The 18,959-nt window shown below is 39.6% G+C and overlaps 1 protein-coding gene across 1 annotated transcript in view; it reads right to left on the bottom strand.

Annotated features, from left to right (window-relative positions):
* Positions 1–15,766, bottom strand: part of LOC121381996 (1-phosphatidylinositol 4,5-bisphosphate phosphodiesterase delta-1-like) — a 106,169-nt gene extending 90,403 nt beyond the window's left edge. Inside the window, exon 1 of the mRNA XM_041511460.1 lies at positions 15,420–15,766. Within this exon, the coding sequence (XP_041367394.1) occupies positions 15,420–15,450 (31 nt within the window). The 5' untranslated portion in view covers positions 15,451–15,766. The remainder of the gene's footprint in view (positions 1–15,419) is intronic.
* Between the last annotated feature and the right edge of the window lie 3,193 nt (positions 15,767–18,959).

Genomic DNA, 18,959 nt, shown 5'->3' with positions numbered 1-18,959 from the left:
CTCTTTTGACCGAGCTGGATCCCGCCTCCAAGCGTCGAAATAAACATATTATAAATATCAAATGACCGTCGTTTCAAACGTCGCACGGTTTCTTTGAACAAATATCCCTAGGCCAACCCTTTGATGGGTCTGTACTCATGAAATACTATTTCATTCGAATCAGAGCTTGTGATGTTTGCTTAACGCTAAGCTCTCGTCATTATTACGAAAGAAAGACGGTGAAAAAGAAGAAGAAAAAAAAAGAAAAAAAAGAAAGAAAAAAAAAAAGAAAGAAAGAATAAAAAAAAAAAAAAAAGAACGAAAAAAAAGCGCATAACGGTTCGTCATACAGTAAAAAAAATTCTGTTTCTAACTTGATAAACACCAAGGGAAGAGAGGTTTTCAAGCAACAGTGGCTTTAAAGGCTTTAATGTTGCTTCAAGGCATGCAGTGAAAAGAAGAAAATATGACTTACAAACCGACCCAAGTCTTTCATTATTAAGAAAAGAAACCAAGGAAAGGGAAAACCGAACCTAAATTTTCCAGCAATGAATATTGCATTGTCTTCCAGTAATACATCTTGTCGTCTGCTACAAGTTCTTGACTGGGATGCGAACCCAGTACTTATCAATCTTAAGTCTGATGACTTACCTACTACATCACCTAGACCGGTGACTTCTACGTGTTGTCGTCTGCTATATAAGTACTTCTTGAGGTCCTACTCCTATCTATCCCTTACCCAAAATCAGTTACGCCGAGCTACCGTTGTCGGAGACATAGTAGTTAAAATATCGACTTGAAGACTGTTAGGTACTTTGTTCGCGTCCCTGTCCCGGACTTCTCTATGGGCAGTTAGCTCAGTTGTGCATGTCCAGAGCGTGTTTGGATGTAAACACATCAATAAATAATAATAATAATAATAGTAATAGTAATAATAACAACAACAATAATAATAATAATAAAAACGCAACAAAAAACAACAACAACCAAAAATATACTCCGGACTGTTCTGAAAACATCGTATCTGCAACACAATATGAAAGATCTCGAAACATTTGAATTTTCTGTGTTGTAAAAATACTTGAAATATGTTTTTTGTCCCAGAGACGAAAATCATAAAATATTTCTATTCTAAAGACAAAATCCTGAAATTACGAAAGTCCCGCTTTTTTTTTGGTTCTACTCTAGAGACGAACATTTTAAAAGACTTCTATTCTAAGGATGAAACTCCTGAAATATTTCAGTTCTGCAGACGAAACTCCTGAAATATTTCTGTTCTGCAAACAAAACTCCTGAAATATTTCAGTTCTGCAGACGAAACTCCTGAAATATTTCTGTTCTGCAAACAAAACTCCTGAAATATTTCAGTTCTGCAGACGAAACTCCTCAAATATGTCAGTTCTGCAGACGAAACTCCAGAAAGATTTCAGTTCTATAGACGAAACTCCTGACAAATTTCAATATTATATATGTCATACTCGACTAACTCACATACATCAAAGTTTACTTACGTGAATCCGACGTCATGTTGTTGTTCACGGCCATATCGACCTGTTACCGTGCTTTCAAGTTAGTCGGAACCTCAGCCTCCCACCTGCCTTATTAACAGCACACACAGGTATGTATATAACAGGTAAAATAGTCAGTGATGGATCCAGATGAGACACACGTAGAGAGAAGGTATCGGAGTCAACTAGGCGACAACAGCGGGTGGTAATAATGCTCGTATTAACGTGTTTTGATATGCCTAAGGTACGGTATGTGAAATGGACTGTGATCTGTCATCGCAGTGAAATATTATGCTTCTTTGGGTTTATGAAATGTCATTTTAAACCGAAGATTGCTCCTAACAAGACCACCTGGATATGGGGTCACCGGATGATAGGAAATTATCTTTTAAATGCTTAATGAATCCACTTTAGTTATAGTGCTATTATCAGGCGCGGATTTAGGCGGGGGCCCCAAGGGGCACGACCCCCCTATTTTAGGTCAAACAATATATATTACAGAATACACCAAACTTATCCCGACCATCTGTCAAGGACCTTTAAATTGTATTTTCAAAAACAAGAACGGCTTTTGGGCCCCCTGTATTAAAAAATCCTGGATCCGCGCCTGATTAATTATATTTGATCGAACTGTATTTTATGCATAGTAGATGTAGATGCGAGCAAGAGGACCTATTTTTGGTGGAATACCCTGCAAGTAAATTCTGTTAGATACACGATTACTGATGCTTTCTGGTAGTTACAAATTATTTGATTAGTTGTCAATATTTATCTAAAACCAGAGATGGCTTTTGGTGTTCAATCTTAGATATTGGTCCTTCTTCTTCTTCGTTCAAATTTGTGCAAATTGTCTCATACAGATATTCCGATCTGAGTGATGAATTGGGAAGTTGTTTGCAGGTCCTCCCTGGATCCCCAGAGCTTCTAATGTAGGTCTGTTCCATGCGGCCAGAAGTGGCTTCTCTCCGAGTTGTGTAGTGGACATTGTTGTAGGATATGTTCTGGTGTTTGCAGGTCTGTACCACATTGACAGTCGCGTGTGTGACATATATTAAGCTTGTGGAGATGTAAGTTCAGGCGGCAGTGGCCTGTGCGAAGCCTGAAGATTGTAGTCTGGGCTCGTCTTTCAAGTCTCTGCCATGGGTCGTGGTTTGTCACTTCTTGTAATGTTTTCCATCTTTCCTTCTGCTTTCATTTGATGATAGTCTTGATTTCTTGATATATTGGTCCAAGTGAGCTAAGCATTGAATTACATTATCTTTCAGACGAGACATTTATTACCCCACTACTATCTTGCAATCCGCCCTCAGACCTTGATAAAGATACCACGAAATCATACGTTCAGATTGTCGTAGGATTCATATATTTATTAAGTAAAAATATTTTAACACGTTAATTAATAACTGAGATACAGTACACAGCGAAACGGCATACCTTGCTTTAATTATTTCTTTTTAGGTATATCTGTTGTTTTTGTTGGTACAACTCTTAAGGGGAATAAAAAATATATATGTGAGCATTTCTGAAACAATGCTCAAAATGAAGAATCTGAATTCCACTTTAAGGCTTAAACATGAGTTTATATAAGTTGTACCACATAAAAAAAAGTATGCGATTTTTGTTAATATTTTCAATTTGGCTTGACGTAAAAAGAAAAGGAAAGGTGATTTGGAAATAATAAGACTATTTTATTAATGTGTAAATTGTAAAAGCACTTTTAATTGTTTTATTTCGTCAAACGAAAATGCAATAATCAACCCCCCCCCAACCCACCCACCCCCACAAAACCCCCCCCTCGCCTCTTAAGGTATGAACGCGTACAATGTACAGTTTGTTTTTACGCCAAGTGTCTTAAATGTGTTTCTCCTAAATGTTTTTGCCTGCCCCAATCGATCCTATCCGTGACCCAACACCCCCTCTCCCTATTGCCACAGATACCCCAGTCTCCCCCCCCCCCCCCCAATGCCAGCATCTTCTACTGACGCTCCCCTCACAAAGGTCTTACTGGTGTTTTTTAGACACAGGATCTGGAACCGCCGCTGTAGCCAATTGATCTGTTCGACTATAGATTTATTTATTCGGACCGCTAAATAATTAACGGGTTTACTACATAACAACAGGAGGCTAAGACTCATGATTGGTGTTGTTGACAACGCACCGAAAACCGTGTACTACCGAAAGCTATATATATATATATATATATATATATATATATATTGGCATTCTCTAACTACCCATTAAGCGACAGTGTTTTCACCATAGGCATTGGCATGGTACCATGGTAAATGGTAATGGTCACGAGTGGGAGAGTGGTGGGGGTGGGGGTGGGGGTGGGGGTGGGGGTGGCAGATGGTGATGGTGATTAAGCACTTGGTATTTTGTTGTGAAATTTCTGTATATATGGTAATTGTTCCAGCTTCAGTTTTTGCCAATTTCTTGTGTTCCATAAATTAATCAATGCACCCTGAACCATGAAGATTTAATGAATGGAAGTAGTTATCACGCAAACATAACTATTCATGGAAAGATCTAGGATTAAAAAAAAAGATGTATTGTCTCCAGATATGATTGACAGGTTCATTGAGAGAGAAGGAGAGGGACAGAGAGAAACTCTCAGAGAAACACACACACACACACATATATATATATATATATATATATATATATATATATATATATATATATATATATATATATGCGCGGTCGGTCTGGGATCGATCCTCGTCGGTGGGCCCCATTGGGCTATTTCTCGCTCCAGCCAGTGCACCATGACTGGTATATCAAAGGCCGTGGTATGTACTATCTCGTCTATGGGATGGTGTATGTAAAAGATCCCTTACTACTAATGAAAAACAAATGTAACAGGTTTCCTCTCTAAGATACATGTCAAATTACCAAAAGTTTGACAAATCAAATTAAATCAAATCAAACGATTAATAAATCAATGTGCTCTAGTGGTATCGTTAAACAATAACAAACTTTAAAAAATTCCATTTAAGCATTTATGCTTCTGCGTCCGCGTACCACACCACTCTATTCATTTCGGATTACGTATGCATATGAATACGCATATGGATTACGTATACGTATGTATACGCATTTGGATTACAGACAAATAGAATCTGCGCCTCAGTCTGTTTCCCGTCAGTCATAAAAATATCCAAGCAGGGTATTGGAAGGAACGAAGGGAATGTTTTATTAAACGACGCACTCAACACATTGTATTTACGGTTATATGGTGTCAGACATATGATTAAGAACCACACAGATATTGAAAGAGGAAACCCGCTGTCGCCACTTCATGGGCTACTCTTTTCGATTAGCAGCAAGGGATCTTTTATATGCACCATCCCACTGACAGAATAGTACATACCACGGCCTTTGTAGCACCAGTTGTGGAGGAACACTAGCTGGAACGAGAAATAGCCCAATGGGCCCACCGACGGGGATCGATCCTAGATCGATCGCACATCAGGTGAACACTGTACCACTGAGCTACGCCCCGCCCTCTCCAGGGTATTGAATAAGTCACCTGTCTAATCAGTCGTGCTTGATACTGCGGACATGTCTCCAAATGACTTGATCCCAAAACCGAGTGCAAAACTCGGTGACATTAGACAACAGAAGAAATAATACGACCGCCATGCTTGAAATGTAACCCTATTGTATACATCTAATGTATTTCTCATGACCTGTTTCAGTCAAAGTGTATTTCATATGAAAACAGAGATGTCTATTGACATTGTTAATGTCCACAATGAAACCCCGTCGTTTTGCCGACACACCGAGCAAGTACGTACACTGGTGCATATCTAATTATTATAAATTAAGTACAGTGAAAAAGAGTCAACACCACGAGTTATTGTACAGGTAAAGGCGTGATTAAACTGTTCAATTTGAGGTAACGATTTGTAAGAAGGAAAGGAAATGTTTTATTTAACGACGCACTGAACACATTTTATTTACGGTTATATGGCGTCAGACATATGATTAAGGACCACACATATATTGAGAAAGGAAACCCGCTGTCGCCATTTCATGGGCTACTCTTTTTCAATTAGCACACACACACACACACATACACACACACACACACACACACACACATATACACACACATATACACACATACACACACACACACATACACACACACACACAGAGACACACACACATACACACACATACACACACACATACACACACACACACACATACACACACACACACACACACACATACATACTCACACACACACACACACAGACACACATACACCACACACACACACACACCACACACACACACACATACACACTCACACACACACACACACAGACACACATACACCACACACACACACACACACCACACACACACACACATACACACTCACACACACACACACACACACACACACACACACACACACAAATACACACACACACACACACACACACACACACAAACACACAAACACATACACACACACACACACACACACAACACACACACACACACACACACACACGCACACACCTCAGCTATTTGGGCTGTCTGTTCAGGACAGAGGGTTAGTGGTTATTTGTTAGTGGTTAGTGAGAAATAAGTCGATGTAATGGCCTTACACCTACCCATTGAGTCGTTAAACTCGCTTTGGGTGGGAGCCGGTACCGGAATGCGAACCCAGTATCCACCAGCTTTAAACATTACACCACCGAAGCCGGTGGTAAGTTTATTTTCAAATTTTTGCTTCATACGCACAGTATCTAAACCCGAGACAGCTTAATTAATGTCTTAAAGCGGCCAGAAGTTATTTCAGTCTAATTTATTACTGTATTAAATAATTTAAGATCAAAGTGTGTACTCGAAACTGACAACAATTTCTTATGCCATATTTACAAGCGCTCTCGAAAACAGAGCCCGAGATTTCAACACGTATCTTGTAGACTGGTGGATAACGGAACCAAATATGTGACAATAGCATAATAAATTCCACACGCTGTTAGCGAGAAAATAACCCACGAGTTTGTATTGTTCAGGTTACAAAAATCACCATTGTAGTTATAAAGAGTATATGACATGTCCTCTGGTTGGATTTTGTCGCTGATATTTTTGAGACATCGGTGTACAACGAAAACAAGTGGCCGGCATGAATGGGAACCGTTGCTTTTTTACTATCTTTCTTTTAAAGGAACATACACTAGTTTCTAGACACTAAGACATATCTTTACTATCAGAGCCGTTTGTGACAACTGAAAACATAATATACTTAGAATTTATTGTTCAGTTTATCCATATCCTTACATTCGAAATGTTTTTGGTTATCCTGGTTTTTTCAATATCTCAAAATGCATTTTAAAAACGCACGTGCGTCTGAGAAGTAACAGTTATGGAGTCGAGTTTTAGTCTATTTTTAGATCATTTCAAAGTCACAGACTCATGTTTGACTCAGTTGTAACTTTATCCAAATGTGTTACAGGTTTGTAGATTAACTAAACTTAATGTTAATTTTCACGGGTTGAAACTAGGGTCTGTCTCTTTAAATAAAAGGCTAATGGTAAGAATGGGAAATTCCGCGAGGCTCTGCAGAGCGGAATTTCTCATTCGACCTGAAGAGGATAAAGCAGATATCCGAGGTCATTAACTAGGTATTATCTTTATCACCGGCCTCGGTGGCGTCGTGACAGGCCATCGGTCTACAGGCTGGTAGGTACTGGGTTCGGATCCCAGTCGAGGCATGGGATTTTTAATCCAAATACCGACTCCAAACCCTGAGTGAGTGCTCCGCAAGACTCAATGGGTAGGTGTAAACCACTTGCACTGACCAGTGATCCATAACTGGTTCAACAAAGGCCATGGTTTATGCTATCCTGCCTGTGGGAAGCGCAAATAAAAGATCCCTTGCTGCCTGTCGAAAAAAGAGTAGCCTATGTGGCGACATCAAAACAGTGTCAAAATGACCATATGTTTGACGTCCAATAGCCGATGATAAGATAAAAAATCAATGTGCTCTAGTGGCGTTAAATAAAACAAACTTTACTTTTATCTTTATCCTGCAGACCATAAAAATTAAGTGGAAAAGCTATTATTTCTGCAATTTCAGCCATATTGTACGAATGAGATATTTTGTAATGTAGCTATGCGTGTGACGTCATATGAGTAATGTCAAAAGTCATAATGATTAAATCTGCTAGTATACGTTTATGACTTTGCTTTAACCGGTCATCATAATTTGTCAATAGAAACACTGGTTGCAGGATAAAATTATATTATTTTGTTTTGAACATGAAAATAGTTTTAGTATTCAGTCGCTTATAACTCCACAAGAGTGACTCGTGTAGCGTAATCAGGGCCGTAGCTAGGATTTTTTGTTTGGGGGGGGGGGGGGGGCAACTGAGTAGTTAATAGTCTAAAACAGTTAAGAAGAGAATTTTCTTTAAGTTTCTATAATGCTTTCCGGATTTTTTTCTGGGGTGGGTGGGGGGCAAGTGCCCCCTTGCCCCCCCCCCCCAACTATGGCCCTGGTAATGCTGGGTTTAGACTTCCAACTGCCGACTTCTACAACTGTCCGTCCAGTCGCTAGTATGAGCGCACCCGTCGTAAGTCGGGAGTTGGAGAAATCACAACGCAACCGTCGCGTTGGCCAACTTTGTGCTGGTAGTTCAGTGGCGGATCCAGAAAATCCATTTTGGAAATTAATATATAATAAAATTATAACTATCGCAAACTTTAGGGGGGCCCTGGCCCTTGCCCCCACCCCCCTAGATCCGCCTCTATAGTTGGAAGGCTGTACGTCGGTTCCTGCACTACCCGTAAAGGTAGAAACTACAAACAGATGAGTCCTTGTAGTACACACACGTTTATTTATTTATTTTTTATTATTATTATATACCGGCCTCGGTGGCGTCGTGGCAGGCCATCGGTCTACAGGCTAGTAGGTACTGGGTTCGGATCCCAGTCGAGGCATGGGATTTTTAATCGAGATACTGACTCCAAACCCTGAGTGAGTGCTCCGCAAGGCTCAATGGGTAGGTGTAAACCACTTGCACCGACCAGTGATCCATAATTGGTTCAACAAAGGCCATGGTTTGTGCTATCCTGCCTGTGGGAAGCGCAAATAAAAGATCCCTTGCTGCCTGTCGTAAAAAGAGTAGCCTATGTGGCGACAGCGGGTTTCCTCTAAAAACAGTGTCAGAATGACCATATGTTTGACGTCCAATAGCCGATGATAAGATAAAAAATCAATGTGCTCTAGTGGCGTCGTTAAATAAAACAAACTTTACTTTATTATTATTATATATATATTTTTTAATGAGCACATTGACTTATTAATCATCGGCTATTGGATGTCAAACATTTGGTAATTTCGACATATAGTCTTAGAGAGCGCTTTACCACTGAGCTACGTCCCGCACCCCTTGGTGTAGAGAAGTTTGTTTTGTTTAACGACACTACTGGAGCACATTGATTTATTAATCATCGGCTATTGGATGTCAAACATGCGGTAATTTTAACACAGTCTTAGAGAAGAAACCCGCTACATTTGTTTCCATTAGTAGCAAGGGCTATTTTATATGCAGCATCCCACAGACAGGATAGCACATACCACGGCCTTTGATATACCAGTCGTGGTGCACTGGCTGGAACGAGAAATAGCCCAATGGTCCCACTTACTGGGATCGATCCCAAACCGACCGCGAATCAAGAGAGTGCTTTACCACTGGGGCTACGTCCCACCCCTTAGTGTAGAGAGACCTAAAACTAATATGCTACTACATTCACAGATGTGCTCTATAAATTGGACAATAGTGTCATAAGCACTAGTGTGAAAAAGAAGTCCTTTTCATTCTTTAACTTAATTCAGCGAACCAGAACCTGTTGTGGGTCTATAACTCGGTTAAGATCGTTCCATATTGTTTGACTATAAAAAAAAAAAGATATCGACCCCATTTATACGAATTATTTGACATACAGGGCAGAATGTCAGGTTTTGGTCAACTTTAGATTGTTGATATAAATCGTCAACAATAGCAGGCCCGTACGCAGAAATTTATATCTAGAATGCAGGAGATGCATTTTCCTGCATTCTGGGAAGTAAATTTGAAATGTTTCGTCATACAGTTCACATCGTCGGACTATTTTTTTTTTTTTACACATCCTCGGACGGAACTCGGCAGACTATGGGGGGTGCGTACGCACCCCTCGCACCCCCCCCTGCGTACGGGCCTGAATAGCACTGTACCACAACGAGTACTATATACAATAACTATACAGTGAAACCTCTCAAAACCGGACCCTCTGTAAACCGGAATTCCCCCCAAAAGCGGACATTTTTTCACGGTACTTTATAAAAAATCAGTACAGAACGTAACCTCTCTAAACCTGACACCTCCTAATACCGGACATTTTGATTGGTTCCGATGGTGTCCGGTTTATATGGGTTCCACTTTATATCAAAGACAATACGGTAACACGCTTTTTAAATATAATATGTTATTGAGAAATGAGGGGAAGTTCAATAAGTACCGTACGATTGCAACCGAGCCAGAGGGTGAAAAAAAATAATAAAAAAATAAAAATTGTTTGCTATGATTAGAAAAAATCATAAAACGGAATTCCCCTCCTTTTTTCCACAGTGTAAAATGTTGCCTTCGTAACTTGCTGGGGTGAAGATAGAGTAGGGTGGGGGCATGGGGAACGTTGTAAAATATTAAATTTGTATCTTAGCTGCTAAAACCTTCCATAGCATTCTAAAATATTGAAAATCCCTTTTATGCACTCTGAGATGATTTATGTTTAATATTTTAACGGTATATATCTTACTGTTTTATTTGTACTGTCATTGTTTTAACTCTGCTATATTAAGTTGTTTTGTTTTAGAATATTTAGCGAATGTACTCTCATAACTCAGTATAGAGTGGCTCATTATAATGTTATAATTTATATTGCTTTTATTTATATGCTAAATTTTATTCTGTTGTAATGCGGTGAGACTATAATAAACTGTATGTCTGTCCGTCTGTATGTCTGTTATGAGGGAGAAAAGGGAATATTTGTCATGAAAAGTAAAGTTTGTTTTATTTAACGACGCCACTAGAGCACATTGATGTTTTATCTTGTCGTCGGCTATTAGACGTCAAACATATGGTCATTCTGACACTGTTTTTTTTAGAAGAAACCCGCTGTCGCCACATAGACATACTCTTTTACGACAGGCAGCAGGGGATCTTTTATTTGCACTTCCCACAGGCAGGATAGCACAAACCATGGCCTTTGTTGAACCAGTTATGGATCACTGGTCGGTGCAAGTGGTTTACACCTACCCATTGAGCCTTGCGGGGCACTCAGGGTTTGGAGTCTGTATCTGGATTAAAAATCCCATGCCTCGACTGGGATCCGATCCCCGTACCTACCAGCCTGTAGACCGATGGCCTAACCACGACGCCACCGAGGCCGGTCCTATTTGTCATGAGTTACGTAGACGTGGGAGTTTGGGATTACAATCTCTAAAATAAGTTCTTCATTTTGAGAACTCATGGGGCGGGATCGATCCTCGTCGGTGGGTCCATTGGGCTATTTCTCGTTCCAGCCAGTGCACCACGACTGGTATGTCAAATGCCGTAGTATGTGCTATCCTGTCTGGGATGGTGCATACAAAATATCCCTTGTTACTAGTGGAAAAAATGTAGTGGGTTTCCTCTCTAAGACAATATGTCACAATGACCAAGTGTCTGACATCCAATAGCCGATGGTTAATAAATCACTGTGCTCTAGTGGTGTCGTTAAACAAAACAAACTTTAACTTTTTTGAGAGCACAGCTGCGTTAAACGTTCAAACAGACATAACAGGTAAAACATTAACTTAAAACCGGTTTATGCGTTTTGAAATTATATTGAAATCATACTTTAGATCGCTCCCTCGATCGCCCCCCTCGATCAACCCATTTGATGTTTTCAAGGTTAATTACCAAATGTTTGACATTCTACAACATAATCTAGTAATACAGTTAAGCAAAGCTTTTGTTTCATAATCAATGGTAACTATTTCAGTATACCACAAAACCCATCTAAAATGTTATTTGTTTCTATTTTAGTATAACCTCCAACACACATCTAATAAATCTTTACTTTTCTATTTCAGTATACCCTAAAACACGTCTGATAAATCTTTCTTGTATATTAATTTTGGTATTCCTTAAAAACACATGTAATAAAAAAGATTTTCCCATACATCAATCACATTCCTCGTCCGTAGCCTCTAGGTATAAGCAATTAGTACATGGACACGAGGAAGTGTTAAGTTGCTAAATATGAAGGAAGGAAGGAAGGACATTTTTTATTTAACGACGCACTCAGCACATTTTATTTACGGTTATATGGCGTCAGACATATGGTTAAGGACTACGCAGATATTGAGAGAGGCCGGTATATAATGTTTCCAATTCTCGCGGTTTTTATAAGGGTTCCCTCCCTTGAACTCGTTGGTTGTGTTAGTTTAAAAAAACCCCCAGTACCACAGGATAAAGAAAGAAAAAAGAAATGTTTTATTTAACGACGCACTCAACACATTTTATTTACGGTTATATGGCGTCAGACATATGGTTAAGGACCACACAGATTTTGAGAGGAAATCCGCTGTCGCCACTACATGGGCTACTCTTCCGATTAGCAGCAAGGGATCGTTTATTTGCGCTTCCCACAGACAGGATAGCACAAACCATGGCCTTTGTTGAACCAGTTATGGATCACTGGTCGGTGCAATTGGTTTACACCTACCCACTGAGCCTTGCGGAGCCCATGCCTCGACTGGGATCCGAACCCAGTACCTACCAGCCTGTAGACCGATGGCCTGCCACGACGCCACCGAGGCCGGTACTGATATTAATAAATGAGCTTTAGCCACTAACGCTATATAGAAACGTATAGCGTAAATAATTGTGGTCTGTGACCAGATAACATAATTATCTTATATGCATTTAAGTCATTAACATATATATATCCAATTCCATACAGCGTACCACATCGTGAGAAGCATATCAATGTTAGCTGTGAGAAAACATTTTTATTCATTCCAGGTGCTTCACGTGTCTAGTGTACATTATTTAAAGGGACAGACCCTAGTTTTTAAACACTAAGGCATATTTTTCACCTAGACCCTAGTTTCAACCCGTAAAAATGGACACTAAGTTTGGTTAATTTACAAACCTGTAACACATTTGGATACAACAGCGTGAAACAAGAGTCTGTGACGTTGAAATACCCTTAAAAGTAGATTAAAACTCGACTATATAGCCGTTACTTCTCAGACGCACGTGCGTTTTTAGAAATTTGAAAAATGCATTTTGTGGTATTAGAAACACCAGGATGACCAGAAAGACTGCGGTTGTAAGGAAATGGATAATCTAAACAATAACATATAAGTAATATTTGATATCAATGATCATAAATGTTCACCTCTAATAGTGAAAAATATGCCTTAGTGTTTAAAAACTAGGGTCTGTCCCTTTAATAACCTGATTTTAAACAAGAATATTCACGACGTAACTTGCCGAAGAATATTACGATGTTTAACGAACTTTCACGACACGTATGTAGTTCACAATATGTATTCCATAACGAATTAACTTTCCTTTTTTGCGACTTAACGAAATAAACAATATTTCTCGTTCTAGCCAGTGCACCACGGCTGGTCTATCAAAGGCCGTGATATGTGCTACCCTATCTCTAGGATAGTGCATTAAAAAAAATCCCTTGCTACTATTGACAAACTGTAGCGGGTTGCCTCTCTAAGACTGTCAAAATAACCATATGTTTGACATCCAATAGCCGATGGTTAATAAACCAGTGTGCTCTAGTAGTGTCATTGAACAAAACAAACTTTAACTTTTACTTTGACTACTATTCTCATGAATTTATGTTCGAGTCTTACGAAGCATTACGGAAACTGCCGAATGCACCGGAAAATATCGAAAAGTATCGCGCAAAACAGAAATAAGCACACGTGTGTTTAATTTGGTTGTGGTGTCAATTAATACGTCTATATTGTGGTTTGTTTGGCCTCTGTTACAACACACAGCCCCGCATACCCGCCACCGCACTGTACGCCGTCTGAATAGATTGCAGGTGTAACCTAGCAAGCACAGCGAAACGTTTGCATACTCAATAATGTCATCTGTAGACACATGGAGTGGTCGGGACGTAGTCCAATGGTAAACCGCTCGCCTGATATACGGTCGATCTAGGATCTAGGATCGATCCCCGTCAGTGGGCCCATTGGGCTATTTATCGATCTAGCCAGTGCACCGCGACTGGTATATCAAAAGCCGTGGTATGTGCTATCCTCTCAGTGGGATGGTGCATATAAATGATGGGAAAATGTAGAGCGTTTCCTCTATAAGACTATATGTCAAAATTATTAAATATTTGACATTCGATAGTCGATGATTAATAAACCAATGTGTTCTAGTGGTGCCACTAAACACACTAACGTTTTTTGTAGAGACCATTAGAGCATATTTGGTAATTTTTGACTCTCGGTCTTAGAGTAAACCCGCAATTTGTCTGTTAGTAGAAAGGGATCTTTAATAAATACTTTCCCATAGACATACCACGGTCTTTAATATACCAGTCGTGATATACTGGTTGGAATGGGAAAACCCAATAATGAATTAGAGAATGAGTCCACCTGAAGCAAGCGCTCTACCCACTGAGCTAAATCCCTCTCCTCGACTAGACTGGAATAACCTAAAATAACTGGGGGTGGGCTGTAAACAGAATCAAGTGATATTTGGTCTTCTCCAGCTGGATAAAACGGGTACTTTTAAACTAATGAAGGACACTCTTTTCTATGGTCTTTTAGGGAGAGCAGACCCGACAACATTTGCTAAGGCAAGAAACTCGGGAATATTGCACTGCTCAAGTGTAGGTATGCTTTAACTGAACGCTGCTAATGAACCATGTATGATTTGGCGAGGGCCCAGTTCGAATATTACCAACAGCTATTATAAACAAATACATTCGTCTGACAAAAATAGAGAGCGATATTGAGAGAGAGAGAGAGAGAGAGAGAGAGAGAGAGAGAGAGAGAGAGAGAGAGAGAGAGAGAGAGAGAGAGAGAGAGAGAGAGAGAGACAGAGAGAGACAGACAGATACAGACAGAGACACAGACAGAGAGAGACATAGAGATATAGAGAGACAGAGAGAGATAGACACACACACACACACAGACAGAGACAGACAGAGAGATACATATAGAGACAGAGAGACAGAGAGAGAGAGACAGAGGGAGATAGAGACACACACAGAGAGAGAGAGAGAGAGAGAGAGAGAGAGAGAGAGAGAGAGAGAGAGAGAGAGAGAGAGAGAGAGAGAGAGAGAGAGAGAGAGAGAGATCAAACCCGCGACTGGATAAACAAGTCTATATATAAATTATATAAATAGTCCAGTGGTTGACAATTGTAAAGCTATGTACATGTACTATTCATCATTCCACGTGGCAGTCATTTCACCCATATAACATAAGTAATAAACAAAACAAAACAAAACAAAACATCCCCTACACCACACATAAACACACTCGAAAAATACCCTCAAATTCCAACAATTTTCTCAAACATTTTGTTTGCAGTTTTAGATGTTGAAACTCACTCGGGAACATATAACATTAACAAAATAATGTTTAAAAACTAAAAATAATAAAAATGTAAAATATATATATTAAAAAAACAATAACATTCACATGGATGTAACACGCGTGGATGTACATACACGATACCCGTAAATATACATCATATTTTGGAAAGTCACGCCCGTAATGTCAAACACCTGTAGGGAACCCAACCGTAACGTTTCCCACATATATTTCATGCAGGTAACTCGGCAATCGGTTTTTTTAATTAAAAAAATAAAAATAATAACACGTTCACTTACTGGGCGTGGGTCTGCGTCCAGTGTCAGCCATTATCAACGTTGTCGTAGCCGTCGTTGTCACCACAGCCAAGTAAATCCACGTTTTGTAGGTAATCCACGTAGCGGCCGGTACCTTTAACCACACGTCGAGAGCAAAGACATACAACTTGGGAAGTCCGCAAACAAGCTAAAATAGAACGACATCACGTGTCTCACCCGCTTGGCTACTCGATGTGGGATGGTGTCCACCTTTGACGCGAAAGGAAAGTGTTTTCATGTAATATTTGCTTCCTTGAAACTGTCCTAAAAAGAATTTCGTAACTATTTCTGTCCGTGAGACTATCGAGTTTATGTAACTACCTGATAAAAAACAAAAGAATGTCCGTTGTTTTTGTTTTTTTCTTTTGAAGTTGATTCGCACAACGTGTCATAAAACGAAATAAAAATGTGTGTAGGCGTGAGTCCTTATTGATGATGCATTTCTATGTAATTGTTAAAGTTTGTTTTGTTTAACGACATTACTAGAGCACATTGAATTATTAACATCGGCTATTGGTTGTCAAACATATGGTAATTCTGACACGTAGTTTGTATGTAATTAACAGCACCGTGGGATTTTTGTTTGCTTAATTCTCTGTTTACTTTATTCAGTGAAATAAAAGTTGTATTTTAGTAGAAGTCTGTTGGAAATTCGGGCACCACCTGTTGGATAAACCAGAGCTGGAAATAGGGGGTGGGGGCCTACATTTTGCCATAGTTATAATTTTATTATATATTAATTTTCATTTTTTACGATCCTCCTTCTAACCTCCCACAAAGTTCCCTTGGCATTCCACCTCATGTCACTTGGTCGAATGAAAGGTCAATTGGACACGAGCTCCAACGGGCTGCTGTTAGATCCACAGGTAATAGTGGAGCTAATTTTAATTAGATTGGCATTAGGACAACAAACACCTTGTTTATACAACAGGAAACTATCTTTAATGTGTAATTTTAGTCATCAAAACAGATCTGTTAGTCGTAAACATCTTACAATGGAAAGAAAGACATGTTTTATTTAACGACGCACTCAACACATTTTATTTACGGTTACATGACTTCAGATATATGGTTAAGGACCACACAGATATTGGGAGAGGAAACCCGCTGTCGCCACTTCATGGGCTACTCTTTTCGATTAGCAGCAAGGGATCTTTTATATGCACCATCCCACAGACAGGGTAGTACATACCACGGCATTTGATATACCAGTCGTGGTGCACTGGCTGGAACGAGAAATAGCCCAATGGGCGCAGCGACGGGGATCGATCCCATACCGACCGCGCATCGAGCGAGCGCCTCACCATTTGGCTACGTGCCCCCCCCCCTTATTACAATGGCTGAAAATTCGGAACAGACCTTTTAAAAAAAGAAACTACAACCAACATTCCAAAACTTTGCATGGACGTCGAATAAATATTCAGGATTTGTGTTTACCCAGGTCATCAAGTATTGGCGGATTTAAGGAATGCGAGCAGTTGCTGCACACCCACGTTTTCGACGTATTTGATCATCACGCACTCTATAAAGTCGCTTTTATGCAAGGTTGAGACTGCACCTTTAAAACCACGTCTATTAACATACCCTAGTTTAACCCGTGAAAATTAAGACTAAGTTTAGTTAATCTACAAACCTGTAACACATTTGGATAAAGACATGTTTTATTTAACGACGCACTCAACACATTTTATTTACGGTTATATGGCGTCAAACATATGGTTAAGGACCTCACAGATATTGAGAGAGGAAACCCACTGTCGCCACTTCATGGGCTACTCTTTCCGAAAAGCAGCAAGGGATCTTTATATGCACCATCCCACAGACAGGGTTGTACATACCACGGCCTTTGATATACCAGTCGTGATGCACTGGCTGGAACGAGAAATAGCCCAATATGTCCACCGACGGGGATCGATCCCACACCAACCGCGCATCGAGCGAACGCTGTACCACTGGCCTACGTCCCGTCCCACATTTGGATAAAGTTATAATTGAGTGAAACATGAGTGTGTGACTTTGAGATGGTGAAATACCCTCTAAAAATAGACTAAAACTCGACTCCATAACTGTTACTTCTCAGACGCACGTGCGTTTTAAAAATATTAGAAATGCATTTTGTGATATTAAAAACACCGGGATGACCAAAAACACTTCGAATGTACGGAAATTTATAATCTAAACAGCAAAATCTAAGTAAAGTATGATTTTAGTTATCAAAAACGGCTATAAAACTAAAAAAATATGCCTTAGTTTTTAAAAACTAGGGTATGTCCCTTTAATTATTTTATGTCGCATGGTAACACATTTTTTGCTACTGCGGTTTACAAAATATTTCCTTACTTTACTATAGGTTTTAAAGTGTACTCTGACCCACAAATTACGGCGTTTAGTTATCAATGTTGACGTTAGGGTCAGATGATATTCGGGACATTTCGCGCTAGCTGTGCATGAAATTTCAGAAAAGTACACAACGATATTTACATAGAAAATAAAAGCACAATTGACTGACATATGTTAGTAACGTGACGCGTGCCTCTCTAAAACCTTACACAATGTGGACATTCCACATGTCTAATGGAAAGGAGAAAGAAATGAATGTTTGGTTAACAATTCCCCAGAAGATTCCCCAGAACAATTCCCCAGAACGCTATACTACTATTTGGAAAGATAAAAAAATAAATAAATTTTTTAACGACACCGCAAAACATTTTATCTAAAGCCTGGTTCCCATAAAATCTGCATCACATTCAAGGTCGCCGCAGATAGTCGTAGAGAAACAATCGTTTTCATGGAAACATTAAAAAGGTAAAGTTTGTTTTGTTTAACGACACCACTAGAGGCTAAGAGCACATTGATTTATTAATAATCGGCTATTGAATGTAAAACATTTGGCAATTTTGATGCGTATAGTATTCTTCAGAGGAAACCCGCTACATTGTTTTCCATTAACAGCAATCCTTTATATGCACTTTCTACAAACATGACAGCATATACCACCATTGTCAAAACGTATTTGGACATAAAATTGTCGACAAAATAAAACGAAACTAAATAACAACATAATATAATGTAAAATTAATAGCAGAATACCAATACCAAACACAACTTCTTATCAGTTTGAAGTTAGGAAATACACGACTCAGAATAGTCATGCCAGCCCTGTGTAGGTAGGTGGGGAGGGGAGTCTGATGTCGAACTCCCCACTGCTCAAGCAAAATTAGCCTTTTTGGCAATGACTCGATCCCACTATAAACCTCGCTCTCCACACTCTACACCCCCTGCTAAATGTTGTGCACACGCGTCTACATACTACCTTTATAAAGCAATTAGTATCTTCTACATTCCTTTATAAAGCAATTAGTACCTTCTACATTCCGGTACTTGTGTGGGTTTTTTTTCGTCCAGGAGCCTGGTGCGCGATCGATCTAGGATCGATTTCCGTCGGTGGGCCCATTGGACTATTTCTCGTTGCAGCCAGTGCTCCACAACTGGTGTAACAAAGGCCGTGGTATGTAATATCCT

Source organism: Gigantopelta aegis, chromosome 9 (assembly GCF_016097555.1).
Source record: "Gigantopelta aegis isolate Gae_Host chromosome 9, Gae_host_genome, whole genome shotgun sequence".
NCBI lineage: Eukaryota > Metazoa > Mollusca > Gastropoda > Neomphalida > Peltospiridae > Gigantopelta > Gigantopelta aegis.
Note: the sequence above shows the minus strand (reverse complement) of the source record. Positions and strands in the feature narration are given on the sequence as shown.